Genomic DNA, 22,589 nt, shown 5'->3' with positions numbered 1-22,589 from the left:
CATGATGAAATATTGCTTTGACTTGAATTCAAGATTCTATCAATATGGCATATTGATAGGGGGAGTTTGGTTTAAACTCCATCATCAATTAGTTGTCATCTTCAAAATGGGGGAGATTGTTAAATCTCGGATTTTGATGATGAAACCAATTGATGTGTTTATGATCTAATCTGCATTTTGAGTGACGCAGGACTAGCTTCGATCAGGGAAGACAATTAAAGAATGAAGAATCAATGTTGGGCCAGAGTGGAACATGTCACACGATCGGTCGACATATCGATAGAAGGCTTCGGGCCATAGGTTTGGGCATCGGATCAAAAAGAGCGAAAATTGCATCAAGGAAATCGGAGTTACGGAGGTCAACTATCCGATTGGGTAATAGGCCACAAGAGAGGACGATACGCCAAAGAATCGAACGAGGCATCGATAAACCAATGACATGCCGGACAACATTTGATTAGCTTTGTAATAATTATCTAGATCGAAGTAGTTTTTAGGCATAATTGGGTTAGAATTGGGCCAACTTAATTAGGGGACAGTTGGGCCCAAGTTTAGGTTGTGTTGGGCCAAGTAAAAGGCTCAAACAGTGACTCAACAGGTGGAACCGTTGTGGCAAAGTCTCTGAAACTGTGTCAGGCAATGGTACTGCTCAAACACAGTCTTCGAGAGACTGTCAAGTGATGGTACCGCCAAACTAGGCGGTGGTACCACCCAGCACAAGCGGTGGTACTGCTAGTACCCCGAAAACCAAGGATGAGATACTTTTAGGCTCCAAGTTTAAATCCACTTGAGGCCTATAAATACCCCTCTCATCCCTGATTAATACACACAAGAATTGAGAGCAAAAAAGTAGAAAAACAATATTGTAATCTTGTGATAACTCCTCTCGAGCTCTAAGTGTTAGTGTAGTTTAAGAAAGAAGTGGGGGTGTAAATGTTCTCTCCTGAGCCTGCAAAAGGAGAATAGAGTTATAAGAAAGTGGTTGGACTTCGCCTATTGAAGGTAGACCGTTAGTGGATGCCGATGGCCTCAGCAAAAGAAGAATCGGAGTGGATATATGTCACAACAACCGAACCACTATAAAATATGGTTTGCATTTCTTCTTGGCTATTAACATTTATTGCAAACTGTCATCCTTCCTCATTACTTTAGCTGCACACTCTTATGAACGTGTTTCAAGTTAACATCTTTCCGAAATTAATTTTAATCGAACGAAAGATTTTCGAACTAACGTAATTTTATCCATTGCACTAATTTACACCCCCCCCCCTCTTAGTGCCGACTCAATCCTAACACAATTGGCCCCTAATCAAGTTGGCATGGTTACACCCTAAACTAACTCAATTATACCTAACTAACTCGATCTAGACATACACGATTACAAGCATGAATCTTATATCGTCCGATATGCCATTAGTTCATCCGGTGCTTCGTCCGATCCTTTGGCGCATCGTCCTCTCTTTCGGCATATTTCCCAATTAGCATGTTGACTCCCGCAACTTCCGATCTCCTTAGCGCAATGTTCGATCCTTTGACCCGATGCCTGAACTCATAGCACGAAGACCTTTCAGCCCGACATCCAATCTTCATGTTCCACTCCGGCCCAACGTTTTATTCTTCCTACTGTAATCGAATTGTCTTTCCTTGATCAAGGTTAGTCTTGCGTCAGTCAAATGCATATTAGATTATAATTTTATTAATTGATTTCATCATCAAAATCCAAGGTTCAACATATCTCACACGTGGATTTAAGTTTTACGAGTTTTGACACACCAATCCTTACACAACAATGAACACCTTTTCGAGAAATTTGGGGTTTCTATTTTTTGTTCTTCCTCTATGCATGTGATGTCACTCCTAGATTTCCTTACAACCCTAACTGCCACCTTGCCCCATGCGACCAAGAGTCATGGCCGTCGGGGACTCTTGGGCGACTAGGAAACCCTAGTAGCTTGTGGTGCCCCCTATAGCCAGGAAACCTGGCTGCAATGGTTGCCAACCCCAGGCCGAGAGCCCCCTTGCTACTTTCGGCCTTACTGCCTTTGGCCAGGCCGAGAGCAGCATGTTATACTCTCGGCTAAGGCTACAAGCAGCCTTCAGCCAAACCACATGGTAGCAACCAATAGTTGCTGCCCTTTGCCCTCTATTCTGTGATAACTTATTTGGCAACAAAACATCGATTTAAAACACCTTTTAACGAGGAGAAGATATGTAGTTCAGATCTCAAAAACTATGACAAAAATTATAGCAATCGCTTAAAACAGTTTCTATGCGATTGAATACAACATACATAGTTTAAAAATCAATCCTTTGCATAAGCAACCTGGCTCTGATACCATTATTAGGAAATCTAGAGTGACATCACTTGCATGGTGGAAGAACAGAAAACAAAATCTCATAATTTCCGCAGAAAAATAAGGTTTCATCGTCGTGCGAGGATTGATGTGTAAAAACCCGTAAAACCAAAAAAATGCATGTACAAGGAAGATTGTGTTACCTAGGGAGATCGTATATCCCTGAAAACCTACAGATCTATGGGAGAGGATGAAAGAGGTCAATTGTCCTCCTCTCTAGTGGTGATCCACATGGCAGAGGCTACGAAGATGCTTCTCAAATCGCTACACAATCCTCATTGTTATGTGCACCATGTAATCAAGAAGGGACTGCCCCTTCTTGTTGTACACACGCCCCAAATAGGGGCTATAGGTTAAGGAGGAGAGGGAGAGAGAAGAATAGGAAGTGACAACCAAAAAGAACCTAGCCCATAGCCCTTTGGTTCTCTCCTATTTATAGAGGTCTCCTATCAACTTAACCCTAATTGATCCTACCATATTGGGTATGTTAGGATCGTGAATGGTACTAAGAGGGGGGGGGGGGGGGGGGGTTTAAATTAGTTCTTTCGTAAAACTTCCAATGATTTAAAATTTTCATTCGATAAACCCCGTTTCGAAAATGCGTTTACATTAAAAAGGGTGTAAAGTGGATTGTGCAGCCAAATCAGTAAGCAATATAAAGAGAAAGCATAATATAAATGGAAAAGAAGAGATCACACTGGATTTATAGTGGTTCAGTAGTCGTGACCTATGTCCACTCCCGATTTCTCCTCCATTGAGGCCACCGGCATCCACTAACGATCTTCCTTCAATGGGTGAATACCAACTACCCTCTTACAACCCTTTTCTCCTTTTTATAGGTTTAGGAGATAACCTTTACAACCACTCAACTCTCCCTTAAATAGAAATTACACATTTAGAGAAAAGGAGGGGAACTCTCAAGATTATAATAACATTTTCCCCAATTTATGTTCAAAGTTCATGTGTTTACTAAGTAGGGATGAGTAGAGTATTTATAGGCCCCAAATGGCTTCAAAAAGTGGAGCCAAAATTCAAATCCCCGAGATTTTGGGATACTAGCGGTACCACCGCTAGTATTGGACGGTACTACCGCTTGTCAGTTCTAACACTTGGTGGTACCATCGCCTAGACTAGCGGTACTATCTCTTGACACACTAACAATGGGCGGTACCATCACCTAGGCTAGTGATACCACCACCTGACACAGTCTGGGAGACTTTGTTTGGGCGATACCACCGCCTGACCCTACTACAAGTCACTGAATGGGCCAAACAACAAGCCTAATTCAGTCTTGATTTAAGCCCAATTGGCCTATAATTGAGTTGGCATTGTTTCAACCTAATACCGACTCAATTAGATCTAAACTAACTCGATCTAGACACATGATTATAAGCATGAATCCTATGTTGTCCGGCATGTCACTAGTTCATCCGGCACTTCATCCGATCCTTCAACGCATCGCCCTCTCTTTCGGCATATTACCCAATTGGCATATTGACTCCTGTAACTTTCGTTCTCCTTGGCGCAATGTCTGATCCTTCGGCCCGATGCTTGAACTCATGGCATAAAGTCCTTCTGCCAGTACATCAACCAATCCTTCGGCTCAACGACCAATCTCCTGACATGTTTCACTTCGACCCAACTTCTGATTCCTCCTGCTTTAATTAATTTATTTTTTCTGATCGAAATTAGTCCTACGTCACTCAAAACACAGATTAGATCATTAACTCATCAAATGATTTCATCATCAAAATCTGAGATTCAACAAGGTATTGGATCTCTATCCAACTACCAAAGCCTCTTAGATTTGTAGGTCTCTACCCAATAATCTCTTATTGGCTCTTATTGGATCTTATTCATATGATCCAATAATTCAAGGGCTTATTAGATATCCAATAAGATATGAGCTCCAACAGATATCTCACATCTGAACCTCTACTCATTGCAACACCTACCATATGTGTGTGACCCTCTAGGCCCAATATCGAGTTGGCTATGAGTCATACCTATCAGAACTCCATTTGGCTCAGTGAATTATTATCTTCATAATAATTCACTCGACTTATCGACTACGGGCGTACTAGGCCACTACGCTGTAGTCCTCAAACGATACAAGGGAATCTAATCGATTGGATTCGTCTATCTACAGTTACCATGTATTTATATTCCATCATTCATCTAATACCCTAAAGACTGTATACCAAGTATAGTGCTGTTAGGCCCATACAATTTCTACTCAAGTCTCGCACTAATCGGATTCTCTCAAAAAACTCTTTCTCTCTCAATCTGAATGACCGTGATCATGGATTTATTTGAGTAAGAACACATGGGATATTCCTCTCATGATACTGAGAGCGGATGATCCTCTATAGACACTCAATAGCCCTTGAAATGTTGACCATCACTTCCGATGACCGACTGTGCTAAATCTGAAACTTTATAGGCCTATAAGTTCGGTATCAAATAGTTGAGTACGCATACATGACATCCTTGATGTCTAAGTCTAAGGACCAGATATACCACTAGGACAACGGAATCGATATCTGATAATAAGACACCATCAACCATCTAGCATTCCGTGAACGGATCAATTAGTGAACTCATTCTCCAATGAGTACCTGCACTATATCCCTAGTGTCCTCACACAAGTAGCTACGAGACCAACCGTCTTCATCATATATAGTACACTAGTCTGTCTGGTTATCTCGATGTCCCTCTCAAGTAACCTATGATCGGAATTATCTAGGAATTGTGTTTAAAAGTAAATTGGTTTCATTATCATGATTTCATCACGATCCGATTCTTATTGTATAAATCCATGAAAATCTTAATGTATTCATGTAATAAATAATATAAAATAATAAAATATTAAATAATATAACAATAATAAAATATATGCCATTTTACACGTGACATCATTTCATATGATTAGCTATGATTAGCATCAATAATAACATTTTTCCCTAGCACGTGTAAAGGAGAAGAGAAGATGAGCTATACAACCTTTTTAATATATATTTAATTATTTTTTTATGACTAAAATAGTTAGATCTGATTTTTTTAATATATATTTTGTTAGGATCGAGAGCACTAAGAGGGGGGGGTGAATTAGTGCAGCGGATATTTTACAGCGATTAAAACCGAAAGCTGCGTTCGTTCGATAGAAACTATTATGATGCAAAAGCTGATTCACAGTTTGTATCTAAGTGCAGTTTGCGTCTAAGCGCAGATTGCGTCTAAGCGCAGTTTGCGTCTAAACACAGTTTGCGTCTAAGCGCAGTTTTGCGTCTAAGCGCAGTTTGCGTCTAAACACAGTTTGCGTCTAAGCGCAGTTTTGCGTCTAAGCGTAGTTTGCGTCTAAACACAGATTTACGTCTAAGCTCAGATTGCGTTTAAGCGCAGTTTGCGTCTGAGCGCAGTTTACGTCTAAGATCAGATTGCGTCTGAGCGCAGTGCAGTTTGTGTCTAAACGCAGTTTTACGTCTAAACACAGTTTTACGTCTAAACGTAGTTTTACGTCTAAACGCAGTTTACGTCTAAATGCAGTTTTACGTCTAAACGTAGTTTTACGTCTAAACGCAGTTTACGTCTAAACGCAGTTTTACGTCTAAACGTAGTTTTACGTTCAAAAGTAGTTTACGTCTAAAACACAGTTTTACGTCTAAGCAGAATCAAGACGTAAACGTAAACTGCAAAGAAACTCGTTCGCAGAAATCTGTTTGCAGTTATAAACCAAATCAAGACGTAAACGTAAACTGCACAGAACCTTGTTCGTAAAAGCGCAGAAGACAGTTTGCAGTTGTAAATGAAATCAAGACGTAAACGTAAACTGCACAGAACTCATTCGTAAAAGCGCAGAGAGACAGTTTGCAGTTTGTAGATGGAATCAAGACGTAAACGTAAACTGCACAGAATTCGTTCGTAAAAGCGCAGAGAGCAATTTGCAATTTGTAAATGGAATTAAGACGTGAACGTAAACTGCACAGAACTCGTTCGTAAAAGCGCAGAGAGCAGTAGCTATGTAGGAGGTTTGCAGTAATGATAAAGTGCTCAAAATAAACGCAAACCAGAGATTTAGAGTGGTTCGGTCAGTCTTGACCTACTCCACTTTTGGCTTCCTCCACCGATGAGGTTACCGACGTCAACTAGAGGCCTTCCTTCAATAGGCGAAGGCCAACTACCCTCTTACAGATTCACTCCTTTTGACGGGCTTAGGAGACAACCCTTACAGATGTTTTCTCTCCTCTCTTTACAACTCAAACTTGAAGAACGGAAGGAGGAGGAAAACTAGCAGTTTTGAGCTCTAAGAACCACTGAAAAGATCAAGATTTCGGGTTGAGTTCTTGCTCTCTCAGTGCTGAATGGGTGGGGTATTTATAGGCCCCAACCCAATTCAAATTTGGAGCTCAAAACGATCAAATCCCGGAATTCCGGGATCAGGCGGTTGCACCTCTTGACTGGAGAGGTTGCACCGCCTGGCAGAGCTCGAAGACCGAGCTCAGGCGGTGCCACCTCTCTGCCAGGGAGGTTGCACCGCCCAGTCTTGCTCGAAGACTGAGCTCAAGCGGTGCCACCTCTTTGTCAGGGAGGTTGCACCGCCCAGTCTAGCTCGAAGACTGAGCTCAGGCGGTGCCACCTCCCGGCTGGGGAGGTTGCACCGCCCAGTCTCGCTGGGAGGCTTAGCCCAGGCGGTGCCACCTCCTGGCCTGGGCGGTTGCACCTCCTGGTGCAATCAGGGTCCGAATGGTTCATTCCATTCGGCCCAATTTCAATCTTTCAGGGGCCCAATTGCCCCAAGATTAAGCCAATGGGATCACCTCCCATTTTCCAACTTAATCAACGTGCTAACTACGATTAAATCTGAGACAACTTCTGCAGCTTTGCTTCGGTGCGTCAATCGCTCCTTCCGGCGAACTTCCGTCGATCATCCGATGAACCCTCGGTGATGCTCCTGCGGACTTCCGGCAAACTCCTGGACTTTGCGACGATCCACTTGGCAAGTTCCGACGAGCTTCGCTTGGCAAGCTTCTGGACTTCTCGGATCTGTTCTCGCAGAACCTCCGACGACCGTCCGAACTTCCGTCGAACTCTCGAACTCCCAACGTGATCATGAACTTGACTCCGGTGCAACTCCTGCTGCTTGTCTATCTTTCATCGTAGTTAATCCTGCACACTTAAAACAAAACTTTGATCGAGACAATTAATCCTAAGCAATTAACCAAGTTGTCCGGCATGTCATTGGTCCCTCGACGCTTCGTCTGATTCTTCGGCGCATCGTCCTCTCCTGCGGCCTATTGCCCAATCGACCAGTTGACTCCGCAACTCCGATATCCTTGGCACAATAACCGCTCTTCTTGGCCCGATGCCCGAGTCCACGGCCCGAAGCCTTCTGTCGATACGTCGACCGATCCACCGGCCCGACGTCCAATCTTCTGACATGTTCCTCCGGTACAACATGATGTTCCTGCTTTAATTGTCTCATCCTGATCAAAGCATCCTGCGTCACTCAAAACGCATATTAAATCATAAACATATATCAAGTAGTTTCATCATCAAAATACGAGATTCAACAATCTCCCCCTTTTTGATGATGACAACTACTTGATGACGGAGTTAACCTTAACTCCCGGAGTTTAAACAAACTCCCCCTATCAATATGCCATATTGATAGAAACTCTTAGATTCAAAAATCTAAGCAACATGTCATCATAAACGGAGTTAACCTTAACTCCCAGAGTTTAAACAAACTCCCCCTATCAATATGCCATATTGATAGAACCTTGAATTCAAACTGAATTCAAGTCATTGCAATATTCATCATGAATACTTGCAACACGTTATCATGAACATATGCATAAACTTATGCATCACATGTCATGTCATCAACATACTTCTCCCCCTTTGTCATCAACAAAAAGGAGAAGTACCACAATCAAGTGTTTGTGATATAGGTTCAATTCATTGCATGAAAAACATAATATCAAGTTTTATCATCATGCAGTTTTGAAGCCAAAAAATTTAGCAAATGTTACATCATGCTTAGAACATTCAAGCTATCAAGTTTTAGATATGCAAGTTTTACAGTATACAAGATAGCACTTGGTATGAAAATTAGAGATGTTCAAGATAGCAAGTTCTATATCATGCAAGCTAGCAAATTAGAGATATTCAAGAAGGCAACTCTTGCTTCTTGAAATATGCAAATTTGTCAAGTTTTGCTAGATGTGCAAGTTAGCATTTTTGCCTCTTGAGATAGGCAAGATAGCACATATGCTTCTTTTGAGATAGCAACTTTTCGCTTCTCTTTAGACTACAAGCTAGCAATTTTTACGATATACAAGTTTCGCAATATACTAGCTAGCAAAAACTTCGAAAGCAAATGCAAGATAACTTTCTTGTGTAGGCTCATGATTATTGCTTCCTATTGTAATGTGCAGGTTGCAAGTCTTGCTTCTTGAGATATTCAAGATAGTGATTTTCAAGAAGACAATTTTTGCTTCTTGAAATAAGCAAGTTAGCAATCAAGTTTTTGCATCTTCTTGACTTGTGCAAGCTAGCTATCTCCCCCTTTGTCATTGTCAAAAAGAAAGGAAGAATACAGTTTTGTAGTTCTTTTTTTCTTTTACAACGATTTCAAAATCATGACAAAGGATGAATAATCAAGTTATGAATGTCAAGACAATTTTTCATCATGAATATTTTATCATTGCATTATCATAAGTTGAAGTATTACATGCATAATATCATATCATCATTCATAATTACATTAATGTTTCAATATAGCAATTTCTTCTCAAAATGTGTAACTTAGCACTCATCATGATTTACATCATATGCAATACATCACATCATAATTAGAAAGCACAAGTATTGCATGCATAATTGCAAATCATAAATGTTTCATATCATGATGGTATCAATTTTGTCAAATTATATCTTACCATGCATGATCAATAACTCCTCATTTGTATTTCATGCATTATTTCATTTCATCTCATAAGGAATGTCAAGAAAAGTTATTGGATGAGGAGATAAATATTTTATGAATACACGGAATTGTATAAAAATCATATCATAAGTGTTTCGTGTATTCATATTATCACATGAAGCATATTATCATTTTTTAGATTCATAACATGAATAACGTTATTACTATTTCATCAAAATCAATTTCGAGATTCACACAATATTATGAAATCATTAATCTCGATAAGATGGGAAAAGCATTTTCTTTTTAAGTGATTCTTTTAACACATCATAAAAAACTCATTCATAATTCAAGTGATTTACAAGATATCATAAATGAATTTATCACTTGTATTTTATCAAAATCGAGAACTCTAGAGATAGAAAATGATTGAAGCATTTAACATGATTGATGCATGATTCATATTTAAAGTGTATCTTATGTCGTAAATACGAATCAAGCATTTGTCAAATCTGAAATCATCCTCAAAATTATATTCAATAAATTCATGTATGACAAGCATAGATTTATTGAAAAATCAATAAGATAGAGGATTACATTTCAAGTGTTCATCAATTGTAGCATTTCATCATATGGTAAGATATCAATGCGTAAAACTGTGAAGCAAGATTTTGTTTGATATCTTGATACAGGGCATATAGCAATGATAGCAATCATATATTTCTTGGTGATGCAAGCATGGGATAATCATAGCATAGTGTTTATAGCATCAATTCATATATTTCTCCCCTTTTTTTTAAGTGTTTCATCTTAAGTGATCGATTTCATGTTAGCATGCCTTTTCATTTATGTCAAATGAAAACATGCATCAACGTTTAGGATCGTGAAATGGATTTCATCATAAAGCCATCAATCACAAAAATCATCATGTATAACTTTAAAATCTCAAATCTTTATTCTTATGTCAAAATCATACATCATATTTAACAAACAAAGACAATGAAAAATATCAAGCCTTCCAGACAAAAGCCATGTATCGTCATTGAAAAGCAATATGAAAATCATCAAAATATACATTCTTGCTTCTCAAGCACATAAATAAGATTTAATCTCACTAGGTGTACAATCATTAGATTTCTCACTAGGTGTACAATTTTCATTATCATTTTCAAAATTACAAGCATGATCATATTTTTGCATTTTCATTATTAAATTAAAAATGTAATTTTTAAGAAAAAGAAAAATGCATCATTTAAAACATCATGTAATTTCGAAGTAAATTAAAGGCATTTTGATTACCTCAGCGTCGAAAGGCGTAAAGGCGTAGTTTGCCACCTTGCCTTTGTTGATTTTCTCCTCGTCTTCAGAGGAGCTCGATTCATCCCAATTTTTGTTCTTCTTCTTGCGTTCAAAGCAAGTAGTTCCGTTCTTTTTACTCTTTAATTTTTGTTTCATTTGTAGTTTAAGTTCACCATCACTTGAGCTTATGCTCGAGTGGTCTTCAAATGTTCTATGTCCCAAATCCTTCCTGTTCTTTGGAAGGTGGTTCTCAAGTTCTTCACGTGCATTGCACGTCATTTCATATGTGATCAATGAACCAATTAGTTCTTCAAGTGGAAATTGGTTCAAGTTTTTCGATTCTTGAATAGCAGTTACTTTTGAATCCCAAGTTTTAGAAAGTGAGCGCAAAACTTTGTTAACGAGTTCAAAATCCGAAAAGCTTTTACCAAGTGATTTTAAACCATTGACGACATCCGTAAAACGGGTGTACATGTCAACAACGGTTTCGCTTGGTTTCATATGAAAAAGCTCGAAATCATGCAGTAAAATATTAACTTTCGATGCTTTGACTCTACTAGTTCCCTCGTGCGTGATTTCAAGAGTGCGCCAAATATCGAAAGCCGTTTCACACAAAGAAACCCGATTGAATTCATTTTTGTCCAAAGCGCAAAATAAGGCATTCATAGCCTTTGCGTTTAAAGAAAAATACTTCTTCTCCAAATCCGACCATTCGTTCATCGGTTTGGAGGGAAGTTGAAAACCATTTTCAACAATATTCCATAAATCCAGATTCAGAGAAATCAAGAAAACTCTCATTCGAGTTTTCCAATAAGTGTAGTCCAATCCGTTAAAGAACGGTGGACGAACAACCGATAAGCCCTCTTGAAGAGCCATTTCTCTCGGGTGTAAATCCGAAATGAGAAATACCCCGCTCTGATACCAATTGTTAGGATCGAGAGCACTAAGAGGGGGGGGTGAATTAGTGCAGCGGATATTTTACAGCGATTAAAACCGAAAGCTGCGTTCGTTCGATAGAAACTATTATGATGCAAAAGCTGATTCACAGTTTGTATCTAAGTGCAGTTTGCGTCTAAGCGCAGATTGCGTCTAAGCGCAGTTTGCGTCTAAACACAGTTTGCGTCTAAGCGCAGTTTTGCGTCTAAGCGCAGTTTGCGTCTAAACACAGTTTGCGTCTAAGCGCAGTTTTGCGTCTAAGAGCAGTTTGCGTCTAAACACAGATTTACGTCTAAGCTCAGATTGCGTTTAAGCGCAGTTTGCGTCTGAGCGCAGTTTACGTCTAAGATCAGATTGCGTCTGAGCGCAGTGCAGTTTGTGTCTAAACGCAGTTTTACGTCTAAACACAGTTTTACGTCTAAACGTAGTTTTACGTCTAAACGCAGTTTACGTCTAAACGCAGTTTTACGTCTAAACGTAGTTTTACGTCTAAACGCAGTTTACGTCTAAACGCAGTTTTACGTCTAAACGTAGTTTTACGTTCAAAAGTAGTTTACGTCTAAAACACAGTTTTACGTTTAAGCAGAATCAAGACGTAAACGTAAACTACAAAGAAACTCGTTCGCAGAAATCTATTTGCAGTTATAAACCAAATCAAGACGTAAACGTAAACTGCACAGAACCTTGTTCGTAAAAGCGCAGAAGACAGTTTGTAGTTGTAAATGAAATCAAGACGTAAACGTAAACTGCACAGAACTCATTCGTAAAAGCGCAGAGAGACAGTTTGCAGTTTGTAGATGGAATCAAGACGTAAACGTAAACTGCACAGAATTCGTTCGTAAAAGCGCAGAGAGCAATTTGCAATTTGTAAATGGAATTAAGACGTGAACGTAAACTGCACAGAACTCGTTCGTAAAAGCGCAGAGAGCAGTAGCTATGTAGGAGGTTTGCAGTAATGATAAAGTGCTCAAAATAAACGCAAACCAGAGATTTAGAGTGGTTCGGTCAGTCTTGACCTACTCCACTTTTGGCTTCCTCCACCGATGAGGTTACCGACGTCAACTAGAGGCCTTCCTTCAATAGGCGAAGGCCAACTACCCTCTTACAGATTCACTCCTTTTGACGGGCTTAGGAGACAACCCTTACAGATGTTTTCTCTCCTCTCTTTACAACTCAAACTTGAAGAACAGAAGGAGGAGGAAAACTAGCAGTTTTGAGCTCTAAGAACCACTTAAAAGATCAAGATTTCGGGTTGAGTTCTTGCTCTCTCAGTGCTGAATGGGTGGGGTATTTATAGGCCCCAACCCAATTCAAATTTGGAGCTCAAAACGATCAAATCCCGGAATTCCGGGATCAGGCGGTTGCACCTCTTGACTGGAGAGGTTGCACCGCCTGGCAGAGCTCGAAGACCGAGCTCAGGCGGTGCCACCTCTCTGCCAGGGAGGTTGCACCGCCCAGTCTTGCTCGAAGACTGAGCTCAAGCGGTGCCACCTCTTTGTCAGGGAGGTTGCACCGCCCAGTCTAGCTCGAAGACTGAGCTCAGGCGGTGCCACCTCCCGGCTGGGGAGGTTGCACCGCCCAGTCTCGCTGGGAGGCTTAGCCCAAGCGGTGCCACCTCCTGGCCTGGGCGGTTGCACCTCCTGGTGCAATCAGGGTCCGAATGGTTCATTCCATTCGGCCCAATTTCAATCTTTCAGGGGCCCAATTGCCCCAAGATTAAGCCAATGGGATCACCTCCCATTTTCCAACTTAATCAACGTGCTAACTACGATTAAATCTGAGACAACTTCTGCAGCTTTGCTTCGGTGCGTCAATCGCTCCTTCCGGCGAACTTCCGTCGATCATCCGATGAACCCTCGGTGATGCTCCTGCGGACTTCCAGCAAACTCCTGGACTTTGCGACGATCCACTTGGCAAGTTCCGACGAGCTTCGCTTGGCAAGCTTCTGGACTTCTCGGATCTGTTCTCGCAGAACCTCCGACGACCGTCCGAACTTCCGTCGAACTCTCGAACTCCCAACGTGATCATGAACTTGACTCCGGCGCAACTCCTGCTGCTTGTCTATCTTTCATCGTAGTTAATCCTGCACACTTAAAACAAAACTTTGATCGAGACAATTAATCCTAAGCAATTAACCAAGTTGTCCGGCATGTCATTGGTCCCTCGACGCTTCGTCTGATTCTTCGGCGCATCGTCCTCTCCTGCGGCCTATTGCCCAATCGACCAGTTGACTCCGCAACTCCGATATCCTTGGCACAATAACCGCTCTTCTTGGCCCGATGCCCGAGTCCACGGCCCGAAGCCTTCTGTCGATACGTCGACCGATCCACCGGCCCGACGTCCAATCTTCTGACATGTTCCTCCGGTACAACATGATGTTCCTGCTTTAATTGTCTCATCCTGATCAAAGCATCCTGCGTCACTCAAAACGCATATTAAATCATAAACATATATCAAGTAGTTTCATCATCAAAATACAAGATTCAACATATTTAAGTGTGAAAATGGTGACCGACTAGATGAGCTTAATATAACAATAGCCATATTGCTCACTAAACCTATACAACCTTTTCCTTTAGTAATTATCCAAAAATTCCATTTGTACCAGTAAAAGATATGCTAGATTCATATTTTCAGATTTAATAATATATTGGCCAAGCGGACAACTTGCACTTAAACACCACTTGAACAGAGAAGAAATTCAGATCTAATAATATATTGGCGAAGCGGACAACTTGCACTTAAACATTGAAGCATACACATCAGTGAACATTTTCTCCCTTCTATCAGAAACTATCAATGTCTTGAACAAAAAGAATCTGCAGTTATAATAATAACAAAAGTTTTTCATTTTTTCTTTGAAAATTATCAAATATGTTGAATAAGATGGTCTGCAGATTGCAACGACGGCCAACATATTAGTTGTTCTGATAGACATCGACTATGCTTTTCTTTTATTACTTAATAACACAAGTGAACTACGTAGATTATCTCTCATACCGTAATGAATGTGCAACTCCCAATATTTAATAACCTTGCACTGCTAAAAATTGAAGCATGCATTAAGCAAATATCCTGCTGTTCACTCCAGCTCGATACAGCTTGATCGGTCCATCAGCACAAGCACTTAGTCTAATCTCAGTTTGAGCAGGCACAAAATACACATCCCCCTCCATTATCTTCAGTTCCTCAACCACAGAACTTACCTCCATTCTGCCCTCCCCAGCCACCACAACAAAAATAGATGGTCCTGGTATGGCAGAGAACTCAACAGACTCTTTTGATGGAAGTAAGCATCGATCAACTTCAAACTCATCGAATGGAGGTCTAAACCGTGATACATAAGGGTTTATGGGACTCCCTCGAAGAATTACAGGAAAGCCCTGCACAAGTTCACATGAATAATATTACTAGCTTATCATACAGGAACAAAATTTCTGTAGTTGAATCAAATAAAGTAGATCGATAAATATTTACGGTGAAGAGCAAGCTCTTTATCCATAGTGCAATTCTATAAGCAAAATGATAAACAAACTTATTACATATCCCACATGGACGATCAATCTAACAGGCACCAACATCCTATTTAGGCTATTTATATGTATGTGGTTCATCATGCTCTATCGTCTCCAAATATACTCATCCGACAAATACATAATTTTTCCAACATTTGCTACACACTAATGACTTTCCTCTTGACCCACCTCAATGAAAAAAATAATCAGCAATTTTTTGCAGAATGAGGCTACTACATAGCTAAGTACGGAACTATTTCACCTTGCTGCATCATCCTACACCGCCTGTGCAATCAAATTTTATATAAATCTAAAAGTTTCAAAGGCCTAGCTTCAATATTGTCACAGCAACCACCTATTCCAGACTAAGAAAGAAGGTCAGAAAGCACTAACAAAAAGTAAATCAACAGCACTAGAGACATTTTGATCACTAAGCTCTTTCAAATTAATCTCTTCAAAGAAAATTGCAGGAGCAAAATAGTAGCCCAGTTTCGAAATTTATATAAGTGATCTTGCTAAACATATAGACATGTATCACCTTTTCTTAGTTATCAACAATAGTAAATGCACATAAGTTATTTTATAACCCAGGAATTAGTATAAGTTATTGTTATTTAGAAAGGGAATTTTCTATTTAGAAGTTACCAGACCTGTTTGTATGTCAGCATTGAACAAAGAGTTTGCTTATCTATGTACTTGGGTGTCAGTCCAGCTCGCACAACATTGTCTGATGTCGCCATACATTCGATGCATTCACCTGAAATATAAGCATGGGGTTCATTTGGACCAATATACAGTGCTTCACCTGGGCTGAGCTTCACATAATTGAACAAGAAGGCTGCTATAACCCCAACATCAGCTTGGTACTGCTTCTCCAGAAGTAATACAAGCTGTTCTTTCTCAGTTAATGTCCTAATCTAATAGAAGTAATGAAACTAGTTAAAATTGTAACATTCGAGTAACAACAGAAACTGGGAAAGAGTTGCAAAGTATTTAATAGTCTCAGCTCTAAAGCAGCTAGAAAAAAAATGTTTCAACAATAACTAATCAAATCAGTCTGGGATAGAAAATTATGATACATACAATCTTACGCAAAAAGGATCATTTAAAGATGAGTTTGAAGACCTACATTAGCTTATGAATAAAGAGCACCAAAACACTCTTGTTATTATTGTTATTCTCCCTCTATCATTCCCTGGCCAGTCCTTGATCTGGGGCCCATTTATTTGTTTGGTTGCAGGTGCTTGGACACTGCAGTGAAGGAAAATCAGTCTTCAGAAGAGTCTGAAAGACTGTAAGATTGGCCAAAGGCCGCTGATCCTTGTCCATGCAGTGAAAGGAGTAATGAGACTTCATCTGCCGCCCATAGGAGTCACAGGACTTCTAATTCCAGTTGTACGGCAGACTCAACTGGACTTTTAATTCCAGTAGTATAGCAGATTCAACTGCTGTAAGATGTGTCCAGGCCCATGTTTGCGCTGTCGCTGCTACTATGAGCCTTGCTTGCTGCTGTTGGATGGATGCATGGAGAAAAGAGGAACTTGCATTGTGACATATAACAAATATGATATAATTATAGAATCCAGTATAGATCAGATACATAACATACATGTATCTGTGTATTATCCAGTTGAAATGCTTCAACAGCAACACAACACAAAAAACACTTCCAAAAAACGCCAATAGTAAAATAAAAGCATCTATATTACGTTTTAACAGCAAAGTGGGGGCTTAGTTGCAATGACATGAACAAAACCAAGTTGACAATTATATGAGCAAATGAGTCACGACCTAAATTTCTACTACATTTTTAAAACTTGCAAAAAAAGAAAGGACTAAAACCTGGTTGACAAAAAAAAAGATGGAATATGCACCTATGTTAGCATTTGGTTAGCCAGATGGCATGTGCAAATACGGATAACTTGAGAGTGAAAATGGACGAAATTAAGAGTGAAACTATAAATTTTGAAAGCTGACAAAATACAAGGAGAAACATCATCTAATTAAAATTTTACTTTTAGTTATTGGCATATGGAAACTGTACTTAATTTTCATTGAGAATTGGATCAGAAGGCAATTGGCAATTACCAAAGTGACATAGAGACATTCATATCATTGTCCTCTAGTTACATAAGTTCAAAAGCAAATATAAAGTTTGCACACCAGAGTATACCTTATTTTCAAGGTCCAAACGAGCTTTTAATTTAGAAACCAGTTCTGATACAGCCTCTTTACTTGCTGTCATAAGCTTAGTGAAGACTAATTGCAGAAAAGATTTTGCATCCACATATCCATTTAGATCCTGACTTAAAATTTTGCTTGCCTCATCATTGCCAAGCAGCTGTGTAATTTCCGGTACAGCAACAAGTACATCCTTAAGCTCCTGAACAGTCACAAGATGACCATGAACATAATATTCTGCGTCTTGTTTCACTATCTTACAAATAGATTCTATTTCTAGGTATCAAAATGAATTGTAGAAAAAAAAATCATAGATAAAACTGACTAATTAAAGATGACACAGGAAGAAGCTTATTCTTCATATGATATAGAAGAACTTGATTAAGCATTACAGTTCAATACAGCACAGAAGCGAAATTACAGACTTCTTCGCATAATGCAGTCACACATTTCTTTCTGAAAAGCAGAAAGCAAATGCGGAAAGTATTATGAAGGTCCTTGTGATTAAAATTTGGGAAGAAGAGAAAGAAAGGCCATAAACCACAAATAAAATAATATCTAACCACCACGTGAAACTATAAGAGGCTTTAGGATTCATTGAAAAGACTGAAAGTCGTATAAGCATTCAGGATTGGTTCTGTACTAACATCAAAATAGAAGGGAATATGCCCCATAAGAGCATATCTAAGAGGCAAGGGGGCAATAATATATAGATCAATATTGGCAAGCATGCCAAAGTAATATAAGCTAGAAATCACATGAACAAAAGACTACATTAAACAGTTAGATCAATGCATACCAAGAGTTGGTAAGGTGTATTGGTAGGTGCAAACAATAGCATCGATAGTACAAACAATGAAAATAGAATGAGGTTCACATGTCCATCTACTTGTTGAGCCCGTTAAACACCATGACAGCATAATAAAATTCTCGCATTGCAAAAGTAATGAATGTGAAATAAAAGAAGGAAAAAAGAAAATTTTAGTGCAGCTTACATTCTTAAACCAATAAGTTTACATGACTGATCATATAACCAATTCAGTAAAGATCATAATGGTAATTACGATCATCAAACATCATATTTTAAGCTTTTCAATAAGAAACAGGTTGAACTTGCTGAATTTCCACCATCTGTTTTCTTCATCATTTATAAACAGTATAGTAAGGGATTGCTTTAGATACTTCAACTCTTCCCAAATGTAAATCTATAAAAAAAAATCTAAACCTCCATTTTTTCTTTTCCATGAACCATTGACAAGAAAAGATTTCCATCTAGAAAAGGGACAACAGGAAAAAAAAGTAAGCATTAGAGTACAACAAGATCATCAAAGAGGCTACCTTTACTACTAAAAGACGAGGCGAGCAAAAAGCAATCCAGAGATCTTGAACTACAACCAGAGAAAAATTACATATGTACCTCGATGCTGACAAAACCACATAGCGCCTTGAACTCGGTTAGAGCAATCGCCATTTCTGGCTTATGGTTGGGGTCCTTATAAACGCTCGGCCGCATCTTATGTAGCATCCTCGCCAACTCCTTATCGGGATGCGCTTGTATGGACAACGCTTTTGCCACTGATAAGATCTATTCCCCATCCACCGGCAACAAAAGTGAGCATTAATTTAATGACCAAGAACTTCCAACAGCCTACTTCGACACCAAAAGATGAAAGATGCCTACTTTATCAACAGAACGCTATGAAACAACATCAGAATCAGAGAATAAACTACGTCAAATCCAACTGAAAGAGCAACAGGCACAAAAGAGAGACGCTGGAGCACAGGAGCAACCTTGAACAAGAACGGAAGGTCGTTCCCCCACTTCTCCACGACCTTATTCCCCAGAGCACCAGGGTTCGCCCCAGTCCACTTCTTGAGCGTAACCGCCTCCGTCCCCGATCCCTCAGCGGCCACCACGAATGAGGGGCCGGACTCGTGCGTGCCCATCCAGAACTCGGCGTAGGGCCGACCCAACTCGATCTCCTTACCGGAGTTCCGCCTGAACAGCCGTGCGACTGTCGATTCCTCCCCAAAGCGGCCCCAATCGTAGTTCTGGACCGAGCACCGCAACCGCAACGGCCTCTGCGACGCTTCCATCGCCATCTCTACCCCACCACGAGCCGCGAAACACTAGAAGAAGCCGGCAAGAAGAGGCGAAGGCGAGAAAGGCTTCTGTCCGCCAATGGCGAGCGCTGGTCGCGAGGGTTTTAAAGCCGAGAAGGAAACGGGAGGGACGGGGGCCGGTGGACGGAGATGGTATGTGGTGAGAGACCCACGAGGCCGGTCCGCGAGCTCCGCTCGAAGCCGCCAGCCGCATCGATTCCTTCGTAATAAACATAGCGTTCACCGAGCCGAACCGAGACGTGCGAGACGACTCGACGAGCTTGTAACAGAACGTGACGGTGACCCCGTCTTAAACGGGTATGACTTCTAGTGATTGCTGGATCAACCTCTCGGCCTCATCGATCTCAAAAATTACCAAATAACCTGCGCACGATCCCTCGCGATGTGTGCCACGTCGAAACCACTATGCTGCCCGTTGGATCGTAAAGGAACGGCTGATGACATGACGGTGGGTCACGGGGTGTCCCGTGCGCTGATCCTACGGCTAGATGAACGAAGCTGTCTGTTCTACGATTCGTGCGGATAGAGTTGTTTGGACGTGTGTTGATTCACGTCATCAGCTCTGGCGTTTCGTTTCATGTTAATCTTCACAATATTCCAAATATCAATATGTAGAAGTAAAAAAAAAAGGTACAAACAAATCACATCCAATTCATCCTACAGATACATGAAATAATTTTTTTCACGTCTAAAAAAAGAGCTAATATTTAATACTTTGATGATATTTATGGAGATATTCTAATAATTAAGATGTTAGATTATATTTTAAATAAGCAGTATGGTGGTGTTTTACATGCATAATACTTTATTAGTTTAACTCGAGATACCTTTGGAGATGTTCTAAGGAAGAGAAACCCACCCCCAAGTTTAATACGATGAGTTGAGTGATCCAATGTGCATAGGTTTTAATTTAATATTTGACAAACGTGTCTGAGTATTTGCCCCACCTACCTTGCATTTTACATGTCCTTGACAGTAAATATGATGCCCTCACCGTATTGAATTGGATTATAACGACTTAATAGGTATAACTTTATTAATTCGAATTTAAATATTTTGATGTAATAATTTTAATTTAATCAAGTTACTGAGCACGATGATATATCTAAGTGAAAAAAATATTATTCATTGATCTCAATTTACTTAGCCATCAAAGAGTAAAATTGGATTATAAGGATTTTATGGATGTGCTAGTTGAACTAAGATTAAACATTTTGATCAAAGGTCCAAACTCATCAAGTGAGTGAATTAATTATTATATCAGAACTGACTGAGCTATATGGTAGGATTTAACAAAAAAAATTAATGAGGAAAAAAATATTTATCATGTCAAATACATTTCAAAAACCAAAGTTCAGGGCTCAAGATTTTTCTTATATTTATTTTCAGAAACACTGGGACATGTGGTCTTGATATATAAAAAATGTGGTATATATGTTCACTTGGAGATATTTAATTATCCGCAAAACGGGTTTCATCTTTACAGCAAATAGTCCATCTTATACTTCTTATTGCCTCCGTGTAAGCCACTTTTACTATGTGTTTACATCGAACTGAAATCTACATGTTTGAAACGTCAAATATTGCACCTGCATTGGATTCTTAAGTCAAAATTATTTTTATTTTTTCATCCTACCAAATATTGTCTATTCACATATTATTCCTCTGTTTTAATTGCAACCATGAGTAGCAAAGACTGTAATACCTATACTTATAACTTGCAACATTGTTCTTACTTGCAAGCATTTAAAAAATTGTAGGCAATAATTGATTCCTCATTTTAGGACTTGGAATCTTTCTCCTCCAAAAGTTTGAGAGCATATTATTGGTTATGGAACTTGAGTGATCATACTTGTAACTGTAGGCAATATAATTGATTCCTCTTTTTAAGACTTGGAATCTTTCTCCTCCAAAAGTCTTGAGAGCATATTATTTATTGGTTATGGAAGTTTGAGTGATCATACCTAGAACCGTAATACCTATAAAGAGCACACATTGATTCTTCTTTCTAGGACTTGGAATCTGTCTCCTTCTAAAGTTTCAGAGTAAGTTATTGGTTATGGAACCTGAGAGATTATAAAACCTTTACTGACCTTGTCATATATGACCAAGACATCACATGTGGAGGCATGGAAAGCGAGGAAAGGCCACATCATAACAATGGTGGATCCAAAATTCGCCCACCTTAATTGTAGAAGGTGCTTCCCCCATAGCAAGCAAAAATGATGTGGTTTACTGCCAAGCCAAGCATATGCCACCCATCCCAAGTAATCGAATGAGGTTTATCCATGAACGCTGGCAGCCGATCAGCATATTACCATCACCTGATCACCAAGAACAAGGAGAAAATAGTTGCCGTGTCAACATTTTGGCCTCTTTAATTCACAAACTCTGGCATCAGGTTATCAGCATATTAAGAAGAAGAGGAGACATGTGTCTCATCATCATATCAGCTCTTGAACTCACAAATCCTTTCATTGGACCCTTAAGGCTTTGATATAAGCTTGCATATTTAGTCCAATATTGAGCCAATCTTTTCATTTGCAGCCCTTTTGCTGACCCACAAATCAGGAACACCATTCAATTATGTGCAAAAGGAGTCTTTTTCGGCAGCATATAATATCATTCTTCTGTGAAGACAGTTGATATCATGAAAGTTGTGGATTTCACCAAATCCTTAGGCTGTGGTCATCACCATCAAGAAAATTAGAGTTGAAAACCATTATAATGGGAATCAGTTTCACGAGCCTGTACGTCGTCCACTTTGTGCCACAAGAATCATGCAGAAGCCTGATCACATCAAGAAGAGTCCAACTTCTAGCCTCTCAAGAACATACCTGTAGTAGGTTGTCTATGGTCCAAAGTTTCTTCCTTTCTGTATCAAAGAGAGAGATTTCAGCTTTAGACCAAGGAAGACACAAACATGGTCCAAAAACTCAACTAATCAATAAGAAACTGAAACCAAGGTTGAAGAAATCAAACACTGTCAGATAGAGCCAGATTTCAGCGACTCAGGAGATGAAGTGGAAGACACTGATCAAAGAACAAACCTGCTTGCACATTAAGTCATTTATGGACATTTAGATTGGTAGAGGAGAGAGCCTTCAATGACTAACCAGCACAGCACTGCTGTAAGCTCTGAAGCATTTTGTTATGTTTATGGTTCCTTGAGCAGTTTAAAGAACATCCAGAAGAGATCATGGTTGCAATCAGATCAAAGGATGAAATAGGATTTCTTTCAGTTTCAAATAA

General features: G+C 39.7%; 1 protein-coding gene across 1 annotated transcript; it reads right to left on the bottom strand.

Moving 5' to 3' along the window:
• Positions 1-14,519: 14,519 nt before the first annotated feature.
• On the bottom strand, positions 14,520-19,573 carry LOC135652581 (mannose-6-phosphate isomerase 1-like). Its single transcript, XM_065173609.1, has 5 exons — positions 19,005-19,573; positions 18,631-18,798; positions 17,206-17,415; positions 15,683-15,949; positions 14,520-14,900 (listed from the first exon to the last, which is right to left on the bottom strand). Exons 1-5 carry the CDS (start codon positions 19,314-19,316, stop codon positions 14,580-14,582), a joined length of 1,278 nt encoding a protein of 425 aa, XP_065029681.1. The 5' UTR covers positions 19,317-19,573; the 3' UTR covers positions 14,520-14,579.
• Positions 19,574-22,589: the final 3,016 nt, after the last annotated feature.

This window comes from Musa acuminata, chromosome BXJ3-11, assembly GCF_036884655.1.
Source record: "Musa acuminata AAA Group cultivar baxijiao chromosome BXJ3-11, Cavendish_Baxijiao_AAA, whole genome shotgun sequence".
NCBI classification, from domain to species: domain Eukaryota; kingdom Viridiplantae; phylum Streptophyta; class Magnoliopsida; order Zingiberales; family Musaceae; genus Musa; species Musa acuminata.
This window is presented reverse-complemented; position numbering and strand designations above follow the sequence as displayed.

Excerpts from the sequence above, each read along its gene's own strand:
- LOC135652581 (XM_065173609.1), bottom strand. The coding sequence starts at position 19,316 with ATGGCGATGGAAGCGTCGCAGAGGCCGTTGCGGTTGCGGTGCTCGGTC. Across the intron at positions 17,416-18,630 it reads GTGGTTTTGTCAGCATCGAG|GAGCTTAAGGATGTACTTGT; the intron begins GTACATATGTAA and ends GTGACTGTTCAG. Across the intron at positions 15,950-17,205 it reads GTTTGGACCTTGAAAATAAG|ATTAGGACATTAACTGAGAA; the intron begins GTATACTCTGGT and ends TACTTCTATTAG.